This window comes from Zonotrichia leucophrys, unplaced genomic scaffold (assembly GCF_028769735.1).
Source record: "Zonotrichia leucophrys gambelii isolate GWCS_2022_RI unplaced genomic scaffold, RI_Zleu_2.0 Scaffold_231_80927, whole genome shotgun sequence".
NCBI classification, from domain to species: Eukaryota; Metazoa; Chordata; class Aves; order Passeriformes; family Passerellidae; genus Zonotrichia; species Zonotrichia leucophrys.
The window spans coordinates 25,230-48,868 of NW_026992436.1; the positions used below are offsets into that span (position 1 = coordinate 25,230).

The 23,639-nt window shown below is 52.1% G+C and overlaps 1 protein-coding gene across 1 annotated transcript; it reads left to right on the forward strand.

Annotated features, from left to right (window-relative positions):
- Window positions 1-17,368: 17,368 nt before the first annotated feature.
- On the forward strand, window positions 17,369-22,516 carry LOC135441303 (zinc finger protein 239-like). Its single transcript, XM_064700848.1, has 3 exons — window positions 17,369-17,492; window positions 21,408-21,491; window positions 21,678-22,516. The coding sequence occupies exons 1-3, from the start codon at window positions 17,369-17,371 to the stop codon at window positions 22,514-22,516; spliced, it is 1,047 nt and encodes a 348-aa protein (XP_064556918.1).
- The last annotated feature ends 1,123 nt before the right edge of the window (window positions 22,517-23,639 follow it).

The following is a 23,639-nucleotide window of genomic DNA, read 5'->3' on the forward strand; positions in this document are numbered from 1 at the left end:
AGGAGGGCTCTGCAGAGGGACCTGGACAAGCTGGATCCAGGGCCCAAATCCAAAAATGTGAGGTTGAACAAGACCAAGTTCTGGGTCCTGCACTTTGGCCACAACAACCCCTGCAGCACTACAGGCTGGGGACAGAGTGGCTGGACAGCAGCCAGGCAGAAAGGGACCTGCAGGGACTGATGGACAGCAGGCTGGACATGAGCCAGCAGTGTGCCCAGGTGGGCAAGAAGGCCAATGGCTCCTGGCCTGGATCAGGGATGGTGTGGCCAGAAGGAGCAGGGCAGGGATTCTTCTCCTGCTCAGCACTGCTTGGGCAGCACCTTGAGTGCTGTGTCCAGTTCTGGGCCCCTCAATTTAGGAAGGAAATTGAGTGCCTGGAGCGTGTCCAGAGAAGGGCAACAAGGCTGGGGAGGGGTCTGGAGCACAAGTCCTGTTCGGAGCGGCTGAGGGAGCTGGGGTTGTTTATCCGGGAGAAGAGGAGGCTCAGGGAGACAAGGCAGTGTCAGGGCACAGGTTGGACTTGAGGACCTCCAAGGTCTTTTCCACCCTTGCTTGTTCTGTGATTCTCTGGAACCACCCTTGCAGCAGTTGCAGGATGAGCCCTGGGCCTCCTCTTCAGGAGCTCCAGCTGCCCAGGTCCCTCAGCTTCTCCTCCCAGCCCCAAAGCCCATCCTGTCAGTCCTGCTGAGTCTCTGCAGCTCCTCCTCACTGCCCAGAACAGGGAGCCCCAGAGGCAGACACAGCAGCCCAGATGTGCCCCCCTGGCCTGGGGTGCCTCTGGCAAGGGAGCAGCACCAGGCACTGCAGGAGCCTGCAGACAATTCCTGCAGCACTTGTAGGATGATCCTGCTGCCCAAGGGACGTTCCCATGGTGCCAGGTCAGGAACTGCAATGGGGAGTGGGGCCAGAGAGGAAAGGACAAACAGAGATGGGGTGTTTTCAGGGGAGGAGAAGGGGATGGCAATGGGAAGATATCAGTATCGGGAAAGAAAGCAAAGGAAAAAGCCAAGGAAATGCTCAGGGCAGTTTGGGGGTGGCTGCCAGGCAGCCCTGGCTCTGAACAACAGCATCTGCAGTGGGACAGGAAATTCCCAGCTGATGGGAACAAACTTTCTGGCTGACTGGAGAGGCCAGGACAAAGCTGGGTGGTTTCCCTGGTGTCCCCCAGGCCTTGCTGGCCCCAGGGGCTGATGACATTTGTGCTCCCTCAGGTTCATGTCCCCACAGCAACAGCATGGGGGTGCTCCCCCTGCTCTGTGCAATGCAAACTGGGGCTGCTGAGCCAGTGCTGCTGTGTCTGTGCCTGCAAGGATGGGGCACCTGTGTGAGCTGGGGAGAGGCCAGGGCTGCAGAGGGGGGATGTTGTTGGCAGCTCCATGAGGACGCTCTGGGTCGCTGCCCTGGGCTGTGCAGTGCACTGGGGATGGATCAGCCCCTGCTCTGCTGATCCTTCCCATCTCCCCCAGGGCCCTTGCAGAGCCCCAGCCATGCTGTTTGCCCCCAGCCTGCTCACAGCCAGCCTGGGGCTGCTCACGGGGCTTTTCTGTGCTGAGCATTGGCCTGGGTGTGTTCTTGAGAGAGCCTGGGCAAGGAGCCTGGAGACCCCAGGCCATGGCCTGAGGTGTCAGCACTGCCCCAGCAGTGCCCATGGCCTGTCCCTGCTGCAGTCCCGGCACTGCCACCCCCAGGGCTGTGCCCGGCCCTGAGAGCACTCAGGCCCTGCAGCAACACCAGGGCCACCAGGGCAGCGGGGCAGGGCCACGGCAGCAGCACTGGCAACACCAAGTGCTGCTGCTGCTGGGCATAGCTGCTGGGCCAGCACTGATCTGCCCCAAGCTCTGCACACAGACATTGCTGCTGCAGCTCCAAAGAAGGCAACAAAAGGGGCATCTGTGGTTGTCATGGTTTGAGCCTGGCACAGAGCCAGTGCCCCCCATGAAAATGCCTCACCCTGGTGTCTGCTGTGAGATGTGACCAGGAATAAGCAAAATAGGCTCCAACTTAAACATAAAGAACACTTTATTACCTAAAACTACAGGAAAAATAGGGAAAGACTATAAGGAAAAGAAAAAAATTGAAAACCTTACAAAAACCACTTTTCCTCCTCCCCACTCCCTGACTTTCCCAATCCAATACATTCTCTCAAAAACACCAACTGCCCAACCCGGCACGACACCTTAGTATACTCAAACTGCAGTTCATGAAGAGGAAAGGAGTCCTTCTTGTTCCATAGGCTTCTGGAAACACACTGAAACCTCGGATGCTTCCTTGTCACTTCGGCACCGCCCGGGGGGAAAAAAAAGTCCTTTTGCCGCTTGTGACATGTTCCTTCCATGCCCAGTGCTCTCACCACCGAGACATGGCTAGAGCTGCTTTTAGGGTGGTCTTTCAAGGATGCCTTGTTTCACTCCAAAAAGGCACAGTCTCTGCTTTTGGGACAACTGTCCCCCCCATATTTTTCCAACCCCCTGGGGCCGGGGGGTCCTCACGAATGAACCCTCCTGGTTTTGAGGCACTGCCTCCCCCTAAATGCAGTCTGTGTCACAGGAACAACTGAGTCCATGGCTACAAGAAAAAGTCCAGCCAAAAGGCCACTCCAAATCATCTCTCCCCATCTAATCATCTCCACAATCTCCGGGCCAAAGTCCTTATCTCATCTCATCTCTCATCTCCCTTCTTATTCAGCTTCGAGGAGGATTAGCATTTTTGCAAGGCCCCAGTCATGCAAGAAAGGGTTAAAAGTTTTCAGTCTCTGTCTGTCCTGGGACGAGATGATACTCCCACACGTGCTGCTGCTGCGGCCGGCCGCTCTCCCTCCCCCCTTCTCCTCCTGGCTGGCTGCCATCACATTCGGTGCCGCCGGCTCTCTCTCTCTCTCTCTCCGGGGGGGGGGGGGGCTGGCTGCCCGATGTCTCGATGTCTCTTGGGGCTCCGCCACCCTTCCATCCTTGAAAGCCCCCTCAACCCCCACCTCTGTCCAGGCCCCAGGCCTACCGCATGGCGGCCCCTCCCCCGCCCAGCAGCAGCGGGCCGGGCGGGGGAAGAGATCTGACCTCTTCGCCCGACGATGTCCAAAAGAGGAAGTGCCAGGGCAGTGCCTTGCTTTTAACCCCTGTGTATTCTCGGAGGTGTGTCCAAACCCCACTGGCTACACCAGGTGTCAGTATGAAACCCAAAACCTTCATTGGTTTGACCACAGCTTCCCAGAATTCCCACTCCTTCCTGGTCAAACCACGACAGTGGTGAAAACTTTTCTGGGAGATCCTTTATTCTGTCTAACGCCACTGAGAGCCCAGCTCCTCATTGGCACAGCCTGCAGCCACAGTGAAGGTGGAGAGAAGCAAAATGATAAATGGCACAAACAATGACCTTCTTTGTTGCAATTATAAAAAACTAAAAGAAATAAAAAGAGAAAAACAAATAAACCACCAAGCCCAAGTAGTATCAGAGATGACTTTTATTACAAGTTATTTCCAGAAATTTTCCAGCAGTTTAATGTTTCTGAAAGCATCCAGTCATCAGTCTCCACACTGCAGCCTTGAGCTCCTGGTTCCTCAGGCTGTAGATGAGGGGGTTCAGGGCTGGAGGCACCACTGAGTACAGAACTGACAGGGCCACATCCAGGGATGGGGAGGAGATGGAGGGGGGCTTCAGGTAGGCAAAAAAGGCAGTGCTGACGAACAGGGAGAGCACGGCCAGGTGAGGGAGGCAGGTGGAAAAGGCTTTGTGCTGTCCCTGCTCAGAGGGGATCCTCAGCACAGCCCTGAAGATCTGCACATAGGAAAAAACAATGAACACAAAACAGCCAAAACCTGAGGATGCACCAACCACAATGAGGCCAATTTCCCTGAGGTGGGATTTGGAGCAGGAGAGCTTGAGGATCTGTGGGATTTCACAGAAGAACTGGCCCAGGGCATTGCCATGGCACAGGGGCAAGGAAAATGTATTGGACGTGAGCAGCAGAGAAGTGAGAAGGGCACTGGCCCAGGCAGCTGCTGCCATGTGGGCACAAGCTCTGCTGCCCAGGAGGGTCCCGTAGTGCAGGGGTTTGCAGATGGACACGTAGCGGTCATAGCACATGATGGTCAGGAGGGAAAACTCTGCTGAAATGAAAAATTACAAGCAGAAAGACCTGTGCAGCACCTCCTGAGTAGGAGATGTTCCTGGAGTCCCAGAGGGAATTGTGCATGGCTTTGGGGACAGTGGTGCAGATGGAGCCCAGGTCAGTGAGGGCCAGGTTGAGCAGGAAGAAGAACATGGGCGTGTGCAGGTGGTGTCTGCAGGCTACGGCGCTGATGATGAGGCCGTTGCCCAGGAGGGCAGCCAGGGAGATGCCCAGCAAGAGGCAGAAGTGCAGGAGCTGCAGCTGCCACGTGTCTGCCAATGCCAGCAGGAGGAAGTGCCCGATGGAGCTGCTGTTGGACGTTTGCTGTCTCCGGACATTAGAACCTTTGGAATGACAGTGATAATTGAGGGGAGATTTCTCCAGAAGAGTCAAAGCCCTTTTTCATGGACCCTTTCCTGCCACTAAGCACATCCCTTTGTCTATATCAAGGAGACCTTCCTTCACGTGTGTTGCTGCTGGCCAATGTTGTGTCAAGAGCTGAATTTTGGCCTGCAGGACACCTGGGAGTCAGCCCTGATGCCCAGTTAGTGCAGGGGAACTGTTGCGGTGTGTTGCAATGTCCTGTTTTAAACTTCCGGGTCCCTTCCTCGGTGTCCCTAGTCCCTTGAGACCCTGCCCCTTTCACCTGGTTGGTAGCTCACCTATCCCCTCCCCTTCCCCTGTCCCCGAGCTTATAAGGTTAATCAGACCATGCGGCCTCCATTCTGTTGGAAGCAGTTGCCCCGGCTCAGACCTCTGTAACCATGGAATAAACATCTGGCAACCCCCCAGCAGAATCCTCTCCTTCTTCTCTTCACCATCGCCAGAAGCTCTCTCTCCTGAGGTAAACGGAGTTCCTGACAAGCCTGGACTCGTTCAGTGCCCTGCTGCAATCTCCAGCAGCCAAGGTATCTCTGGGGTAAAGCACCACAGAAGCCGCCTTTGGCTCAGCAGCGAAGGTCACACTGACCCAGGCACAATCTAACTGGTTTTATTGGGATTCCTATTCCAATATATTAGCGTCCCTGAGGGTGGGCAAAGTGACTCCACAGCCCGAGAACGGACTCGCAGAACCTCAGAAAAGCTTCTGGCAGCTGTGCATCCAGCTGGAAGGGCTTTGGTTGCATCGCCCTCAGCTAGAGACTTTGGGAATATTCCCAGAAAAAGTTTCGTGGACTGTTCGGCGCCTCTGGAAAGCCCAGCTTCATTGTGGTGAGCAGATTTTCCAGAGGAAGAACAGGGGAGCCTCTCTCGCCCAGAGGTCCTGTTCGGTGAGGGACCTGCCTGTACCCAGCCTACAGCTTCCATTTCACGTGAGTATATCTGGTTTCGGTAGAGCAGAAGCTCAAAAACAGACTCTGCCGTGAGTTCTGTTCCTTTTTGCCTTTGCATTTTTGGCTGCACAGCCCCACAGACGGGAATTCATTGCGTTCTAGCTTTAGCTTTCTGCCGCGTGTTTCACTGTCTTTTTGAATTCGCGCCGGAGCAGGATCGCTCTCTGCCCTTCCCCCCCGGCTCGGCAGCGTGCTCGGACACGTGTTAGGAGACTCTCTCTCTTTCTCTGTGTGGGGGAGGGGGGGGCTCTCGGCTCTCTGCTCCGCGGAGGACTCTCTTTCTCTCTCTGTGCGGGGGGGAGGGGGGGCTCTCTTTCCACGTGGCTGGGGGATCTCTCTTGGTGCGGGGTGGGGAGTGCTCTTTGCACACGCGGCGCAGGGGCCCCAGTTTCGGCTTGCCACGTGGAGTGGCTGCTCTCTCTGCTCCGTGGGGGGGCTGCATTCCACGGCGGGAGAGGCTTTGTTTTTGCCTCGGTTCGGCAGGGCGTGCCCTGCTGCTGCTGCCCGGGAATTTTAAAAGCAGTATATACAGCTGCATTGTGAGGCTTTTGTCTGCTCGTTATCGCTTTCTATCTGTGGTTTTTTTTAGAAATTGGTAGCTGATTTTAGCTTTGTTTTTGGTCAGGCGGGATTAAGTACTTTGCTTTTTACATCTAACATGGGTTCCAAATTTAGCATTGTACAAAAAGGAGTGTATTATAATATTGTTAGCATTTTAGTCAATGGTAATGTGAAATTCTCTAAAGGAAAATTGAAACAGTTTATAAGATGGCTTTTTCTGCAGTTCCCAAACATTTCCCCTGAAGAAATCCACAATATTCAATTCTGGGATAAAGTTGGGAATGAATTGATAACCTTAGGACAATCTAGCAAATCACCCTCAGCTAAATTTGTGTTCTGGAGTTTACAAATTCGAACAGCATTGCTCAAACAAAAGGAAATGGAGAAAAAGCCAAATGTAAAGCCATGTACCTCTGCTCTCCCTGTTTCTCCCTCTCCTAGCTCAAAAACCCCTAAACCTCTTTACCCAAAACTTGTTAGCTTTCCGGAGAGCAGTGATGTCCAAAATGGCCCCGAGTCCCTAGGGGGTCCGCAAAATGGTGGATGCCGCGTGGCATCTTCCCAAACCTGGTCTTCTTCTTCCCAAAATTCTCTTAAGCATCCCAAAATTCCTGCCCCATCCCCCTCTCCTCCTGTTCCTCGTGACACCTTCCCCCCTCCCCCCGTCTTTCCTGCAGTACCCTCAGCTCCGCCCCTCTACTCCTCCCAGGGGGCGTCAGCTGACGTGATGTCACCAGGTGTCCCCGCCCTCTGCCAGCCCCTTGACCCCGCCCCCTGTTCCCACGGTTTCCCCGCCCCTTGCCAGCCTCCTGTCCCCGCCCCCTCCCCGAGTTCCCATGGTGGGGACACACCCACTGCCTGTCCCCAAACCTGTAGCTGTGATCCCAATGCTTCTGATTCCAGGGATACAGAGCAGGGGATGGCAGACCCAATGCATAGTCCCATGTTGTCACTTGCTCCTGTTACCTTTCAGCCTGCAGCTCAGGGAGGAGCAGCTCCAACTTCTAGTTGGAGCTCCTTTGGACGACACTTGATTAAAGAGATTAGTAAATCTCATAAGGAATATGGTCCACACAGTCCATATTTCCGTGGCCTTTTAAATTCTGAATTGAGTAGGACTGTGGTAGTCCCACATGATTTAAAACAGCTTTTTTCCTGCCTCATGACCTCCACAGAATTCAAATTATGGGAATCAGCATTGAAACAACTGCTAAAAGATGCTCTCCCAGGCTTACAGGCTGATCCAAACACAGCGAAAGACAACAGTGGTAACCCTATCACCATTGAGCACCTCTGTGGTGAAGGTCAGTGTTCTTCACCCTCTATCCAAGCTACCGCAATTCCTGCAGAAACACTCGAGAAAGTAAAAGAAGCAGCTGAAAAAGCATTCTTTTCCCTCCAACCTGAGGGGCCTTTGGAGCCCTATAGTAAAATTAAACAGCTACCATCAGAGCCTTTTTTGAAATTTGTAGAAAGGCTAACTAGAGCCATTGAAATACAGGTTAAAAAGGAAAATGCTAGGGAAGCAATTTTAGAGGAAATAGCGTTTACAAATGCAAATGAACAGTGTCAAGCGGCAATTCTGAGCCTTCCTATAGAACCTCCGCCTACACTAAAAGATATGCTTTTAGTCTGTAACAGGAAAGTGCCTCTGATGACTGTGGCTGAAGACACCAGACCAAGGCTGCTGCCAAGACCACCTCAGTGTGTTGCTGTTGCCAGCCCTGCACCTTTTCCCTCAGCACAGCAGTACCCTGGGCAGCAGCGGAGACCAGCAATGGTTGAGCCCACTAAACCATGCCTGCTTTGTAATAACCTAGGACACTGGAGTAACCAGTGCCCCCTGAAAAGGGAATTTGATGAATTTAGAAATGGCAGGGGAGGAGAACTACAAGCCCTCCCTGGGGGTCAACAACAAAAAAACTGAAAATAAAGCGCCAGCCTGCCAGGCGTGCAGACATAAAAAGAGCAGGCCAAGAGAATAAGGGTAGCAAAACAAATCAAGTGCGCGATAATATTAACATTTGTGTAAGTGAAGCAGGTGCTTCAAAGACCAAGTCTGCCAGTCCCCTGTTGAAGGTGAAACAAAATAACCTTTGTTATGATTTAAGTGATCCTGTATTAACCACATCTTCTGTCAATGAGCCTTACAGGTTGCAGCTGACAGAGTCACTCCACCTGAAGGACACTGACTGGCATTTTGTCTCTGTAAATCCTGAACAGAAGGGTACTTGGAACCAAATTCGTTGTAAGTACATCATCATTGGGGACACCAAACACACACCACAAGAGATCGAAATTGCTCCGGGAATGACATCAGATCCCAAGCAATTTGTTCTTGGCCTGCACTGTTTCCACCCACCCCTGTTTCTTCCCAAGGGACAAACTGTTGCTCAAGCTATCCCTGTGCCATCTTTACCTGAAAATGTCGATAAACAGGGGTCCACAGTTGCCCGGGTCCAAGTTATTGGGACAGATAAACCCAAATTGTGGTGCAATGTCAGTGGGGGTGGGGAGTCTAAACGCATTGAGATGCTTGTAGACACAGGTGCAGACTGCACAGTGATTCCAGTACAAGACTGGCCAGCACATTGGCCTTTACAAAATGTTGCTGGTCACCTTCGAGGTGTAGGAGGTCTGAAATTGGCAAAACAATCCAAAAGCATTATTCAGTTTGAGGGTCCAAACGGACAATTGGCAAATATCCGTCCATTTGTGTTAGATTATTCAGAACCTTTGTTAGGGAGAGATTTAATGGCCCAGTGGGGTGTCACAATTGATATTCCAGACTCTCCACAGCATTTTTGTGCAGCAGTCATTGAACAACAGCGCCCCACCCAAAAACTGAAGTGGAAAACAGACAAACCAGTTGATGTGAAACAGTGGCCACTCAGTAAACAAAAAATAAAGGTGCTTGAGGAACTAGTACAAGAGCAACTAAGAAAGGGCCACATTGTGGAGACCATGTCCCCATGGAACTCTCCAGTGTTTGTCATCCAAAAAGCTGACAAAAAGAGGTGGCGACTCCTCTGTGACCTCCGACAAATTAATAATGTAATTGAAGATATGGGTTCTCCCCAACCTGGTATGCCATCCCTGACAATGCTTCCCCAAGATTGGAAATTAGCTGTTATTGATATTAAAGATTGTTTTTTCCAAATCCCATTGCACCCTGACGATGCACCATGTTTGGCATTCTCAGTCCCTTCTATCATTTCAGAAGCTCCTATAAAAAGGTACCATTGGACCGTTCTTCCTCAGGGATTAAAGGTATCTCCAGCTATCTGCCAGTGGTATATCTCTTCCCTGCTTTCCCCAGTGCGTGCAGCCGCAGAGAAGGCCATCATCTATCATTATATGGATGATATCCTTGTGTGTGCCCCCAGTGATGATTTACTCACACATGCGCTTGACCTAACGATCGATGCATTGATTGTTGCAGGGTTCGAGCTCCAGGAAAAGAAAATTCAAAAGATGCCACCTTGGAAGTATTTGGGCTTAGAAATTGGAAATAGGACCATTGTTCCTCAAAAACTAGAAATCAATCCAAGGATCAAGACCCTTGTGGATGTCCACAAGTTGTGTGGGTCTTTGAATTGGGTAAGACCATGGCTTGGTCTGACTAATGAAGACCTTGCCCCTCTTTTCAATTTATTGAAAGGGGGAGAGGACCCAGGTGCTCCTAGGTCTATTACCCCAGAGGCACGGAAAGCTCTAGAAAAGGTTCAGATTGCAATGTCCACAAGACAGGCCCACCGATGCCGGCCTGACCTGCCATTCAAATTTATCATCCTAGGTAAGTTGCCACACCTCCATGGAATTATTTTCCAGTGGGAGGAAGAACAAACACCTAAGGCAAAGGACACACCAAAAAAGGACCGGGACCAGAGGGACTCTCTCTTGATCATAGAATGGGTTTTCCTCAGTCACAAAAGGTCCAAGAGACTGACAAAGCCTCAGGAGCTGGTAGCAGAACTGATCCGGAAAGCAAGGACCCGGATCAGGGAGTTAGCAGGATGTGATTTTAAGTGCATTCACATTCCAGTTGAGTTAAAATCAGGTCAAAATACTATGAAAATACTGGAACAATTGTTTCAAGAAAATGAAGTGTTGCAGTTTGCTCTGGATTCCTACTCAGGACAATTTTCGGTAGCACGGCCCTCTTGCAAATTGTTTGAACAAGATGTTCAATTTACTTTAAAATTAAGAACTGCTCTAAGTAAGAGACCTTTAAAAAGGGCTCTGTCTTTACAGATGCATCCGGGAGGTCCCACAAGTCCGTTATGACTTGGAAGGATCCTCAAACCCAGCAGTGGGAGACGGACATTGCTGAGGTGGAAGGTTCACCTCAGGTTGCTGAATTGGCTGCGGTTGTTAGGGCTTTAGAAAGGTTCTCAGAACCATTTAATCTGATTACAGACTCTGCATACGTGGCAGGAGTAGTATCCAGAGCAGATCAAGCAATACTGCAAGATGTATCTAACATCGCACTTTTTGAATTGCTTTCCAAACTGGTAAAGTTAGTCACTCACCGAGAGCAACCCTTTTATGTGATGCATGTCAGGTCACACACTGACTTGCCAGGGTTTATCGCTGAAGGCAACAGAAGGGCAGATGCTCTTCCTGCACCTGCAGTGATGGCCACTCTCCCAAATGTTTTTGAACAGGCAAAAATCAGCCACCAGCTTTTCCACCAAAATGCACCTGGCCTGGTTCGCCAGTTTAACATCACTCGAGAACAGGCCAAAGCGATTGTGGCCACATGCCCAAATTGCCAACAACATGCACTCCCTACAGTGAGTACGGGAGCAAACCCAAGGGGACTGAACAGTTGTGAACTGTGGCAAACAGATGTAACACACATACAGGCTTTTGGACGGCAGAAATATGTTCATGTTAGTGTAGATACCTTTTCTGGAGCGGTCTATGCTTCTGCCCACACAGGAGAATCATCTATTGATGCTATTAAGCATCTCTTACAGGCTTTTTCTTTCATGGGCATCCCCAAGGAGCTGAAAACTGATAATGGGCCTGCCTTTAAATCCAAGGAATTCGAGAGCTTCCTGCAGCAATGGGGAGTAGAGCATAAAACTGGCATCCCCTACTCCCCTACAGGTCAAGCCATTGTAGAAAGAACTCACCGTGATATTAAAAGGGTCCTGGACCAGCAACAACAGGTTCTGAAGGTAGAACCTCCCCACATCCGGTTATCCAGGGCACTATTCACAATCAATTTTCTGAATTGTTCTTTTGACAGCCTGAACCCACCCATCCTACGCCACTTTGGGGGGAGCAGTCACAAGTTGATAAAAGAAAAACCTCCAGTTTTAGTAAAAGACCCTGAGACTTGGAAAATGGTGGGACCTTACAAATTGGTTACTTGGGGACGTGGATACGCCTGTGTGTCCACCCCCTCTGGTTTAAGGTGGGTTCCTTCCACATGGGTAAAGCCCTATGTTCCCAAAGTCTCAGAGAAATCTGCAGAAGCGCCCCAGGTTGTTCACGCTGCCTGGAGAAGAAAACACCGCACGCGTTCTCTGGAGGAAATTCCATTTAAGCCTCCTATCTGGAATAGCTTGTAATATATGTCTGTCTCAAGTTCCTTGTACCAGTTTAGATCCCACTGTTGGTGTGAAGCCTCGAGATGCCATGAGACCGAGCCTGCTTCTCGTCCTACTCGTGATCATCCCACCTGCGATCTCCTGCATAGTCCCTCGGTCCAAACCATATATGGACTACCTTGACAAAGGCTCTCAGACATCAACAGAGAAACTGACAACGGGCTGAATGGACTTTTCAATGGCTGGGGACTCTCGGGCTGGTTGGGATCTATTCTGAAAACTGTAATTTTAGTGCTGTTTATTTTAGTTATAGTTATTGTAGTTTTTAGCATTGTTTTTGGACTAATCAAATGCATGGTTCTCAAGTTAATCTCAAGCCCATCTCCCCCTCCTGAGGTCTACCATTTGGAAGCCCTCAGTGCTCCAGTAGATGACCTGGAGGCCTCAGTGGAAAACACTGACCCTCCTGTAGAAGAAGAACTGATTTGCCAACCATGGTTTGGCAATCATTCTGCACCATAAACACAGTCCTCTTCTTTTTAAACAAAACTAGGGGGAGATGTTGCGGTGTGTTGCCATGTCCTGTTTTAAACTTCCGGTCCCTTCCCAGGTGTGCCTATACCTCTCTCCCTTCCCCCTCGCCCCTCGCTGAGTGTGCCCTGTCAATCAGGCTAACATACCAGCAAGGCGTCGTGTGATTGGTCCCTCAGGCCTGGGGGACATTGGCCCGTATAGGTGTCCCTAGTCCCTTGAGACCCTGCCCCTTCACCTGGTTGGTGGCTCACCTGTCCCCTCCCCTTACCCTGCCCTGAGCTTTAAAGGTTAATCAGACCATGCGGCCTCCATTCTGTTGGAGGAATTGCCCCGGCTCAGACCTCTGTAACTGTGGAATAAACATCTGGATATAACCCTCCAGCAGAATCCACTCCTTCCTTCTCTTCACCATCGCCAGAAGCTCTCTCTCCTGAGGTAAACGGAGTCCTGACAAGCCTGGACTTGCGTCTGTGCCCCGCTGCAATCTCCAGCAGCCAAGGTATCTCTGGGGTAAAGCACCACAGTGCTGCCTTTGGCCCAGCAGCGAGGGTCAGAATTGGCCCAGGCACCATCTAACTGGTTATATTGGGATTCATATTCCAATAGCTGATGAAAATGAGTATGAAATACATATAAACTAAGGTAGCAGATTTAAGTAGCTTAAAAAAGTACAGGAACATTCAAGAAAACCAACAGATATTTGTCCATTTTAGAGCAGAGCTACTAAGAGCTTATTTGCTAACGCGGCGTGCGTGTCGGAGGGGGGGCCGAGCCCCCCCGCGCTGGGCTCTTTGTTTACTTGCCGGCAGGTTGACTCCGCTGCAGCTACCGCTGGTCGGGTCGCTCCCCCCGCGCTGCTCGGCACGGCGCGGCTTCTTCCGCGCCGGGCTCCTGGTGGCTGCCTGGCGCTGGCTGCGGGGCGCGGCCGCTCCCCCCGCTCTCGGCCTCCGCGGCTGCTTGGCGCGGCGCGTGTGTCGGAGTGGGCGAAAAAAAACTTCTGATCTCACGGCGTGGCGGCGGCTCCGCTCGGCTCCCGCTGGGGCCAGGCTCAGCATGCGCGCGGCGCTGCTGGTGCTGGCGCTGCTGGTGCTGGTTCGCGCTCTGTCTGCGCTGCAGCCGCGGCGGCTTCCTCCGCGCTGGGCGCGGCGTGGCTGCTCCAGCCGCTCTCGGCTCCTGCGGCTCGGCTTGGTTCTCGCCACGCGGCGCGGCTTCTCCCTGCGGTGCCGGCTCTCCCCCCATAGCTTGCTCAGCGTCTTTACAGGTTTATTGCTCTCCCATAATAAATCAACAAATTTACGCCATCCCGTTAAGTCGTAAACCACATGGAGGATAAGGAAAATCCCCCCAGCACAGCCGTCAGTCCAAAGTCCTGTTAAATTCTTTTGCAAATTCATCCCCTTAATTGGTGGTTTTTATAAATATGCTGCTTGCCTTCTTCCTACCCGATTTCCAGCGCTGGTTTGCAGCCTCTTCAAGGCTTCGTGCAGCACATCTCAGTCGGGCTTGTCTTTTACGATCACCCGAGGCACACGACGGGTATCAGCTTCTTTTTTATCTGCTTTATCGCGTTTTCCTGCCGTCCCGCTGCATAGGACCTGACCGTTTTCACTTCGCGTGGTGCCTATCACGGTCGGGTGTCCCCATTATGTCGAAGTGAGGGAGCGACCACCGTTGTTGATTTTCGCATCTGACTCAGTTTTTTCACTCAATCAGTCACTTTTTATCACCGTGTTAATTAAGTTCATGCATATTGCAAAATCTGAGCTCCTGACAGGCTGTAGAGAAAATTTTAGCTCCTCCTTTTGTTTGCAATACCTGAAGTTAGTTTACTGAAACCAAGATCAGTGTTCCCACCATAATATGAAAGGTTCTCAAAACCTTCATATCTATTCCCAGACTGGCTGTCTGTTCCCAGTAGCAGCCAAGGACAGAACGGTCTGAGAATCTTGTTGTTTATATAAAAGGTGGCTGAGAACCTAATTATTTACAGGATCAAGCCTGGGAAAGGCTGCTGTTTCCCTCTGCTGAATAGCTTCATGGCCTCTTTCTTTAAGCCATGCTTAAACCAGGCTCTCCACAGACGACAATCTTGGTTCATGATCAGAAGGCTGGATTTATTGATATATGATATATAATACATTATAACTATACTAAAATGAATAAAGAGAAAAGTTGCAGAGCCTTGCTAAGCTAAGAATAGAAAGAAAAGAATGAATAACAAAGTTCTATGTCCAGCAGAAAGCAAGGACCAACTCTCCCGTGAGTGGTCAGCAAATCCAAACACTCACAGAAGACCAATCACAGATGCTCCTGTTACATTCCACATCAGCAGATAATTATTGTTTGCATTTTTCTTCTGGGGCCCCAGCTTCCCAGAAAGGACAAATCCTAAAAGAGAGCATTTTATGAAAAAATGTCTGTGACATCCTTCCTTGAAATGTGTTTTAAAATCACAGGAGGAAAAGGAGCAAATGATACCAGCGAGACTGACAAGGTTCATTCCCCCCATGGTGAGGAACACAAGGCTGTTAAAAGTCCTACAAGAAGCTCATCTCAAGTAGCTAAATTCCCAAATAACTCCTGAATTCCCAGGCTTGGGTGCTTTGCGAAATGTGAGAATCATTTTACTCTTCGTCCCTGTCGCCTTTGTGACAGCTACAAAGAGTTTACTTTCCTTTTAATGATATCTGTATTGGGCTGAATTTACACTTTTATCAGAATGTGCTAGCAGCTGAGCTGGAGCTGTGCAGGAACCAGTGGAACTTGGAATTGCCACAAAATTGCTTGTACTGTCAGTTTATTAATGTTTGGGATTTGTTTGCATTTTCATCACATCTCACTTGTGGGAAAATCAAATATTCATCAAAGTGATATATGCAGAGTCAAGTTTGATTTATGCCAAATTATTTTGTCCAGTGCCCAGGGGATGCTCGAGGGGTCTCTGTGCCTCTCGCCCTGGGGGATGCTTGGCAGGGGTTTGGGGGGGTTGTCCCTGTCCCTGTCAGCCCAGGCCATTCCCCAGGGTCTGTACCTGTCACCCCAGGCCATTCCCCAGGGGGTCTCCATCCTTCTCACCCCAGAGAATGCCTGGGGGGTTTCCCTCCATCTCACCCCTGTGCCAGGGGATGCTCGGGGCAGTCTCTGTCCCTCTCAGCCCAGGGGATGCTCGGGGGTCTCTGTCCCCTCACCCTGGGGGATGCTCAGGGGGTCTCCATCCCTCTGGCCGCAGGCAATGCCTCTGCAGGGCTGGGGACCAGGGGCTCTGTGTCCCTCTCACCGCTGAGGCTGCTCGGGGCTGGGGGGGCTCTCCCACCTTCTCACACCTGGGGAGGCCGGTGGGGCCTCTGTCCCTCTCAGCCCTGCTGTGACCCCACCCAAACATCATCGGGGTCAGAGGGACAGAGACACTCCCAAACCCCCAGAAGGGCTGAACCTGGAATTTGGTTTGGGGCTGAGGATTTAGGAAGGGGCTGGAATTGGGGCTGGGATTGGAGTCGGGGCTGAGGTCTGGATTAGAGCTGGGATTGGGGTTAAGGCTAGACATGGGATTGGTTTTAGGGCTGGGGTTGGGATTGGGTCTAGGGCTAGAAAAGTCTGGCACTGGGATGGGATTAAATACAGAACTGTGAGTGTTTCTAAACATGGAGTGAGATTGACACCAGGATCAGGGTCAGGTTTGGGACTGAGCTCACCCAGGGCAGGACAGGGGGGATGGCACTGCAGGATGTCCCTGGCGTTGTTCCAGCCCTCCTCAGGCACCTCCAAACATGGGGAGCAGCTGGGTGCCCCAAGATCCAGGTGCTCCCACGCTGCCCCTCAATACCAGGTGAGCATTCCCTGAGGGCAGCCCTGACTGTGACCACTGGGGCTCTGGGATCAGCTCTCACATCCCTGTGGGAGCTGCAGCAGACAGGATGAGAGATTCCCCCGCCCCGTTTCTCCTGTGGAAGGGTGAAGCCCAGCTGCCCTTTTCTTCTGCTGCCTCCTCCTCTCCTCAGCTGAGGATGTCAAACTCCCCAGGGGCAGGAAAATCCCCATTCCCTCTTTCCTTGTGGCTGCAGCCTGGAACATCCACCCAGAATGAAGGACTTTCTGACAGCTCTGCTGAATGACACTGGCAAGAGGTTTGTGAGAAGGGGAAGAAATTGTATTTTGATAGTAAATAAAAGGTGCAAAATTATTCCTTTCTGTTAATATTCCTTTTCAGTTAGTTCTGGTCTGTTTTCAGAGTGCCACCTTCTCAGCTGACTGTGTTTGTGCCCTCCTTTCTCTCCTGCCTCTCTTTGCCTGCTCAGTTTCTCTCTCAGTGTCTCCCTTGACCCAGGGCAGCTCACACCAAAGACCGTGCCTGGATTTAATTCCCAATTCAGGAGCTACAACAACCATGGGGGAAGTTAGGAAGGCTCGCAGTGAAATGCCACTGTAAGATCTTGCTCCACTTGGCTTTTGGCTCCTTCTTGACAGCTTTGCCCTCAAGGGCAGGAACATCTTTTCATAGCTGAGAACTGGAATTCCACACCCTGGCAGTGTGTGCCGTGGATCCCAGAGGGGCATTCCCGAGGCTCCCAGGGTGCTGCTCCTGCCGTGCCTCCCAAGGAGTTTCTCTCCCAAGGGGAGAAGATCCAGCAGCTCTGTGGGCTCCCAGAGCACACAGCAAAGGTGGCGTGGATGGACATTTTCCAGCACCTTCCCCGCTGGAAGCAGAGGGAGGGAGGAAATAGAAGCGAGTCCTGGAAGGACTGGGATGGGAAGGGACCCTGTCCATGGATTACGATCCCGCGAGGGAGAGACGCCTCTGCCCCAGTGAAGGAGCGAATGAGAGCGTGGGACAGCAACCGACGATTATTGAACGTGGACTGAACGGAACAAGAAATGGGGAGGAGAAAGGGAGAGAAAGAAATCGGGAAGAGGTCTCAGAGAACTGAAAGAAACAGGAAAAGGCTCCCGGCCTGGACTCCGCAGCTCCCAGGAACACCCGCAGGGCGTAGCGACTTTTACAATTCCAGCCAATTGGAGGACGCAATAAACAACTTCCAGCCAACCAGAGCTTTTCTCTCCGATGACTCACCGGTTGCCAGGCGGGCCCGCAGAGCCCGGCGGCCCCGAAGCGGAATTTGGGGCTCGGGCCGGGGGGACGGATCCGCCCCGGGGGGGTCCCCGAGCCCCCTGCCCAGCCCTGGGGCCGATCGGGGGCTCCCCCACCCAGCAGCCGGTGCTGCGGGGCCGCGGGGCAGAGCGGTGGGAAAGGGGGGTCCGGGCTGGGAGCGGAGGAAATGCGGGAGGAAGAGGAGGGACAGGAGGAGCAGGAGCGGGAGAATCGCGGCGCTCGCAGCGCCCGCACGCTGAGCCTGCAGCACCCCCTGCCCCGGGAGCATCGCCCCCAGCCCCGAGCCGCAGGTGAGGGCGGAGGCCGAGCTCGCCCCGGCTCCAGCCAGGGGTCTCCAGGAGGATTTTTTGGAGAGTGTTCGGAGCCGGCAGATCCCAGACTCGAGTCCCGGATATCTCCGGGCTCCCTAAGAGGAGTTTTTTCGAGGGGAGAGGAGCCGCGATCGCCCCTCGGGAGGGTCCCGGGGGCTCCACGTGGGGATGGCCCGGTACCGACGGGGCGGGACATTGGTTTTGGGGATCCCCGTGAGAGCCGGGGCTGTGGAACGGGGCACCCCGGGGCGGGGAGAGGGGAAGGGGCGATACCGGAGCTGGGGCACCCCCGGCAGCCCGGAGATGAGGCGGGGACGAGACCCCCTGATCGTGACAGGGGTGTCATGGGTGACTTCATGATGCTCGTACCCCATCGGTCTGTTTAGCCCAGAAATGAGTTCTGCACCTTTAAGGCTGGTTCTGAGTGCGAAGAGGAGGAGGAAGAAGCCGCAGTTTGTTTTCAGAAACTGCGCTCACTCCTCTACATTCCAGCTGCTGGATGGACAGAGAGCAGGACAGAGCTCTCCTTTGCTTTTAGTTAGTTTTTAGCTCGCTGAGGCAGAGAAGTTCCCTGGACTGTGGTTTTTCTTTTTCTTTGGAGCTGTTTAAACCTGCTCTGGACTGAACAACCAGCACACCACTGGCAGCTCCTCCCTGAAGCCCACTGGGACGGGCCTGGGCTGAGGCATTTCCAGCGCTGGATGGACTGATAAGAGACTGATAAGAGACTGATAAAAGATTGATAAGAGACTGATAAGACACTGAGTGCGCGGAGCTACAACCCAAGGAGGGACTTCGGGAGTTTGTCATCTATTTTGGAGCAGCAGGATGTTTTATTGCTTAATATTGTTGAATTTTTGTGCTGGTGAATGCTTTGGCTGTAGAATAAAGATTATTTCCACTTTTCTCCCCGGAAATATTTTCCCGGACTGGCTGAGGGTGGAGCTGCTGAATTGGCATTCTAGAGGAAACTCACTTTGGAGGTTTTCAACCGAATTTGCCCTAAATCAGAACAGGGTGGTGGAAAGAAGGGGGAACCCCAAGTGGCTGGACTGAGGGGAGGCTGGAGAGGGGGACCTTGGGAGCCCAGAACCTCCCAGAATTCAAAAGCAGGACCCTGGAGAGGGGGGATCCCCAGGACCAATGGGATCCCCAGCAGCCCTGAGATGGGGGACCAACCATAAACCAAGAGGAATGAGACTGGAAATGGGAAATTCCTGGTGGGTTTTTTTGATTCACTCTTGATTTTTGGGCATCAGATGACTTCTAGAAATGGACTTGGGTGGGAGGAATCCCCAACCCAAAGCATTCACAGCTTGGTTTTCCGCAAACAAGGAAATTCCCCAAACCTTCCCACCGTAACAACCCCCCTGTCCCAGTCTGGGTGAGCTCAATCCCAAACCTGACTCTGATCCTGGTCTCAGGCTCACTCCACATATAGACACACTCACAGTTCTGTATTTAATCACATCCCAGTGCCAGACATGTCTAGCCCTAGACCCAATCCCAACCCCAGCCCTAAAACCAATCCCATGTCCAGGCTGAACCCCAATCCCAGCACTAATCCAAATCTCAGCCCCAACTCCAATCCCAGCCCCAATTCCAGCCCCTTCCTAAATCTTCAGCCCCAAACCAAATTCCAGGTTCAGCCCTTCTGGGGGTTTGGGGGTGTCTCTGTCCCTCTAACCCCGATGATGTTTGGGTGGGGTCACAGCAGGGCTGAGAGGGACAGAGACCCCCCCGGCCTCCCCAGGTGTGAGAAGGTGGGAGAGCCCCCCCAGCCCCGAGCAGCCTCAGCGGTGAGAGGGACACAGAGCCACTGGTCCCCAGCCCTGCACAGGCACTGCCTGAGGCCAGAGGGACGGAGACACCCCCGAGCATCCCCCAGGGCGAGAGGCACAGAGACCCCCAAGCATCCCCTGGGCACTGGACAAAAGAATTTGGCAGAAATCAAACTTGACTCTGCATATATAATTTTGATGAATATTTGATTTTCCCACAAGTCAGATGTGATGGAAATGCAAACAAATCCCAAACATTAATAAACTGACAGTACAAGCAATTTTGTGGCAATTCCAAGTTCCACTGGTTCCTGCACAGCTCCAGCTCAGCTGCTAGCACATTCTGATAAAAGTGTAAATTCAGCCCAATACAGATATCATTAAAAGGAAAGTAAACTCTTTGTAGCTGTGACAAAGGCAACAGGGATGAAGAGAAAAATGATTCTCACATTTCGCAAAGCACTCAAGCCTGGGAATTCAGGAGTTATTTGGGAATTTAGCTATTTGGGCTGAGCTTCATGTAGGACTTTTAGCAGCCTTGTGTTCCTCACCATGGGGTGAATGAACCTTGTCAGTCTCACTGGTATCATTTGCTCCCTTTCCTCCTGTGATTTTAAAACACATTTCAAGGAAGGATGTCGCAGACATTTTTTCATAAAATCCTCTCTTTTAGGACTTGTCTTTTCTGGGAAGCTGGAGCCTCAGAAGAAAAATGCAAACAATAATTATCTGCTGATGTGGAATGTAACAGGAGCATCTGTGATTGGTCTTCTGTGAGTGTTTGGATTTGCTGGCCACTCATGGGAGAGCTGGTCCTTGCTTTCTGCTGGACACAGAACTTTGTTATTCATTCTTTTCTTTCTATTCTTAGCTTAGCAAGCCTCTGCAACTTTTCTCTTTATTGCTTTTAGTATAGTTATAATGTATTATATATCATAAAATCCAGCCTTCTGATCATGAACCAAGATTCTCGTCCACTTCTCTCACCCTGAAGACCTTCATCAGGTCGCTGTAATAGAAGGACAACAAAATATTTTCTTTACACTCCAGGCCCACAAAGGCGATTTACCTCATCGGTTCTCCCATAAGTCACTCAGAGGAAGCTGCAGCCCAGTTTAAAGGAGTTCCTCCTTTAAATCACAACCTCCTCAGAGGAGGGAACCATGCTGTTGTCAAAGGCACTTGGGGTCAGAGAACAGTGCCTAAACTCACTGTGCCAAAATAATTTCACAGTCTGGTGAGTCTGGTTAAGAAAAGTGTTAGAGAGATTCCTCTGCCCCAGTTAAGGTGATAATGAGACCAAACCCAAAATGAATTTTATTGAACAGTAAATGGGATAGAAAAGGGGAGACAGAAAGGGATTGCCAGGAAAAAGAGCCCTCGCCTAGGGCAGGGTAAGTGTGACATTGTCTCCTGTGTGTGTGCCCCTTCCCAGGGTGGGGGTTTTACAGCTGAGCCAGTTTGGGTAAGGGGGGTGGTGTTCACCCCCTGAGCAGGGATTACCCCACTGTTTCAGGCTGCCATGCAAGATGTAACCAAATGCATGTTTTCAATCCCCACCTTCAGCAACTGTTATAAACAGGTGGGGCAGTGTTCTTTATCTCTTCCATGACTCAGCCCTGATAACGCCCTCCAGGGGAGATATCTTCTGCTAATGGGCCATTGAGTGTCACTGCAGGACTGATAAAATTCCATCCTCCCATTGTGGGATGCTCCGCCCATGGGGAGGATCCAAGCATTCCTGCCTGGATATAAGCTGCCACTTTGCTACACCAGGAGCAGCTTGCCTACTGGATTGCCAGAGGACAAGAGCTCCAAAACCACCACTGGACCTCCACAGGAAGACCAGACCCTTCTATAGGATCACTGCTTCGACAGAATCACCTTCATCACTCCAACAGGACTGCAACCACCATTTACTAGGACTGCTGCCACCACCCTGAACAACAGGGTGTCAGGTTATATCCTGACTCTGTCAGTTTAAGGCAGTGTTTCTGTATCATTGACTTGATCTTAGTTTTCTTTTAAACTGTAATTCTGGTTTAGACCCTTCCCAGGTTTGCCTTCAAACCAGTACAAAAGACAATGTGTGCACCCTTTGTTTTCTTCCCAGAACATGATTTCCCATTCCCAGACTTTGATTGGACGGAGAAGGAGGCTGTGAGGAAGAGGAAGGAGCCCCGGGACACCCAGATAGGTGAGGAGGAAGTCAGTGCCCCTTTCCCCCTCTCTCCTGCTCCATCTCCCAGCCCAGCACAGCCCCTGGCTGCAGGACAACCCTGCTGCCAACCCCGTCCTGCCAGGGATGTACTGGAGGGATCTCCTTCCCCTTCCATCTTGCATGGAGGCAAATCCCATCCTCTCCTTGTCCTTCCTCCCCCAGACGAGGAGATGAGCATGGAGACTAGAGAGGACAAATCCCCACAGAAGAACCTCATGGAAGAGGCTGTTATGAGTAACTCCAGGGCACAGGAATCCAAGGGGGAGGAAAATCCCCAGAGATTCCACAGGAGGAGGGGCTGCAAACCCAGCCCAGAGTGCTCTGAAGAAGAAAGACCCACCCTGAGCCAGGAAGGTGGACAGAGCTACAGCCAGCGCTCAGAGCTGGTGGCCCATGAGCAGATTCATGATGGGGAGAAGCCCCACAAGTGCTTTCAGTGTGGGAAGAGCTTCAGGCAGAGACACCACCTGATCAGCCACCAGATGATCCACACCGGGGAATGGCCCTATGAGTGTGGGGAGTGTGGGAAGGGCTTCAGCTACAGATCCGCCCTTGTGACCCACCAACGCATCCACACTGGAGAGAGGCCCTACGAGTGTCCCCAGTGTGGGAAGAGGTTTCAGACCAGCTCCAGTCTCCTCCGTCACCAGCAGATTCACACCGAGGAGAGGCCCTTCCTCTGCCCTGAGTGCGGGAAGGTCTTCAGGTACAGATCCAACTTTCTGACCCACCAACGCATCCACACTGGAGAGAGGCCCTACGAGTGTCCCCAGTGTCAGAAGAGGTTTCAGACCAGCTCCAATCTCCTCCAGCACCAGCGGATTCACACTGGGGAGAGGCCCTTCAGCTGCCCTGAGTGCGGGAAGGGCTTCAAGCACAACTCCATCCTCATCATCCACCGGCGCATCCACACTGGGGAGAGGCCTTATGAGTGTCCCTTGTGTGGGAAAAGCTTCACCACCAGCTCTCAGTTGACCAGACACCAACGGAGGCACCAGTAAGGGAAGCCATGCAAATGCCACAAATGCAGGAACAGCTTCATGCACCACTCCAGCTTTATCCCCCATTAGAGGGCTCACATTGGGAAGATCCCTGGTGATCCAGTTTCTCTGTGGTCTATGCTGGGAAGACGCCTGTCCCTTTTCCTGTCCTTGCCAAAGACATGATGTGGGATGGAAGAACATGAGTCTCTGGCCATGGCCATGTCATTACATTTACTCGCACCTCAGAATATTGCCGGGGCAGGAAAGGGACTCTCTCTCTCTCTCTCCCTGAGTAGAAGTGTGTCCTTTCCAGGCAGGGGAAATGCATGGCCAGGAAGAGTCTGTTGTTGATATATTAGTTTTCCCTGTAAACAGTTTTTCTAATCCCTTCTGTTATCAATAATATTTCTGTTTCTGTTTGTTCCTTATCTCATTGCTGTTCCCAGTAAATTGTTCCAGCAAATTGTTGATCCCAGCATGGGATCTTTGCCTTTTGTGCTTTCCATGGGAGGTGGGAGGGCAGCAAGGGCAGCGCGGTTTTTGCAAGAGAAAAAAATTGGGGAATCCCATTCCTGCACCCTGGCCTGTGGAAACCGAGCATCCCAGCTGGTCCCAGCCCCGGTGGCCATGGCAACAGCCTTGGGAGCGGGTCCCTGGCTGGGGCTGTGGGAACCTCTTCCCTCTGGTGCCCAGGGACAGGAGTGGAGGGAACGGCTGCAGCTGAGTCGGGGCAGGCTCAGGTTGGATGTCAGGAAAAGGTTTTTGCCCAGAGGCTGCTGGGGCCCTGCCCGGGCTCCCCAGGGAAGGGTCCCAGCTCCAGGGCTCTCTGAGCTGCAGCAGCATTTGGACAGCGCTGCCAGGCCCAGGCTGGCATTGTTGGGGTGTCCTGTGCAGGGCCAGCAGTGTGACTGGAGGATCCTGATGGGTCCCTCCCAGCTCAGCCAATTCTGTGGCTCTGGGATCTCATGAGCATGGGGATGGGGCTGCCAATGGTTGCCATAGCAACGGGCTGCGGCTGCAGGCCTGAGCTGGTGTCCATGGCAACCACCCCTGGCATGGGGTCTCCATGGAGCTGCCAAGGGACTGAGCATAGCAACAAGGGGCTGGTGATGGTTGCCATGGAAACTGACTATAGCAACAG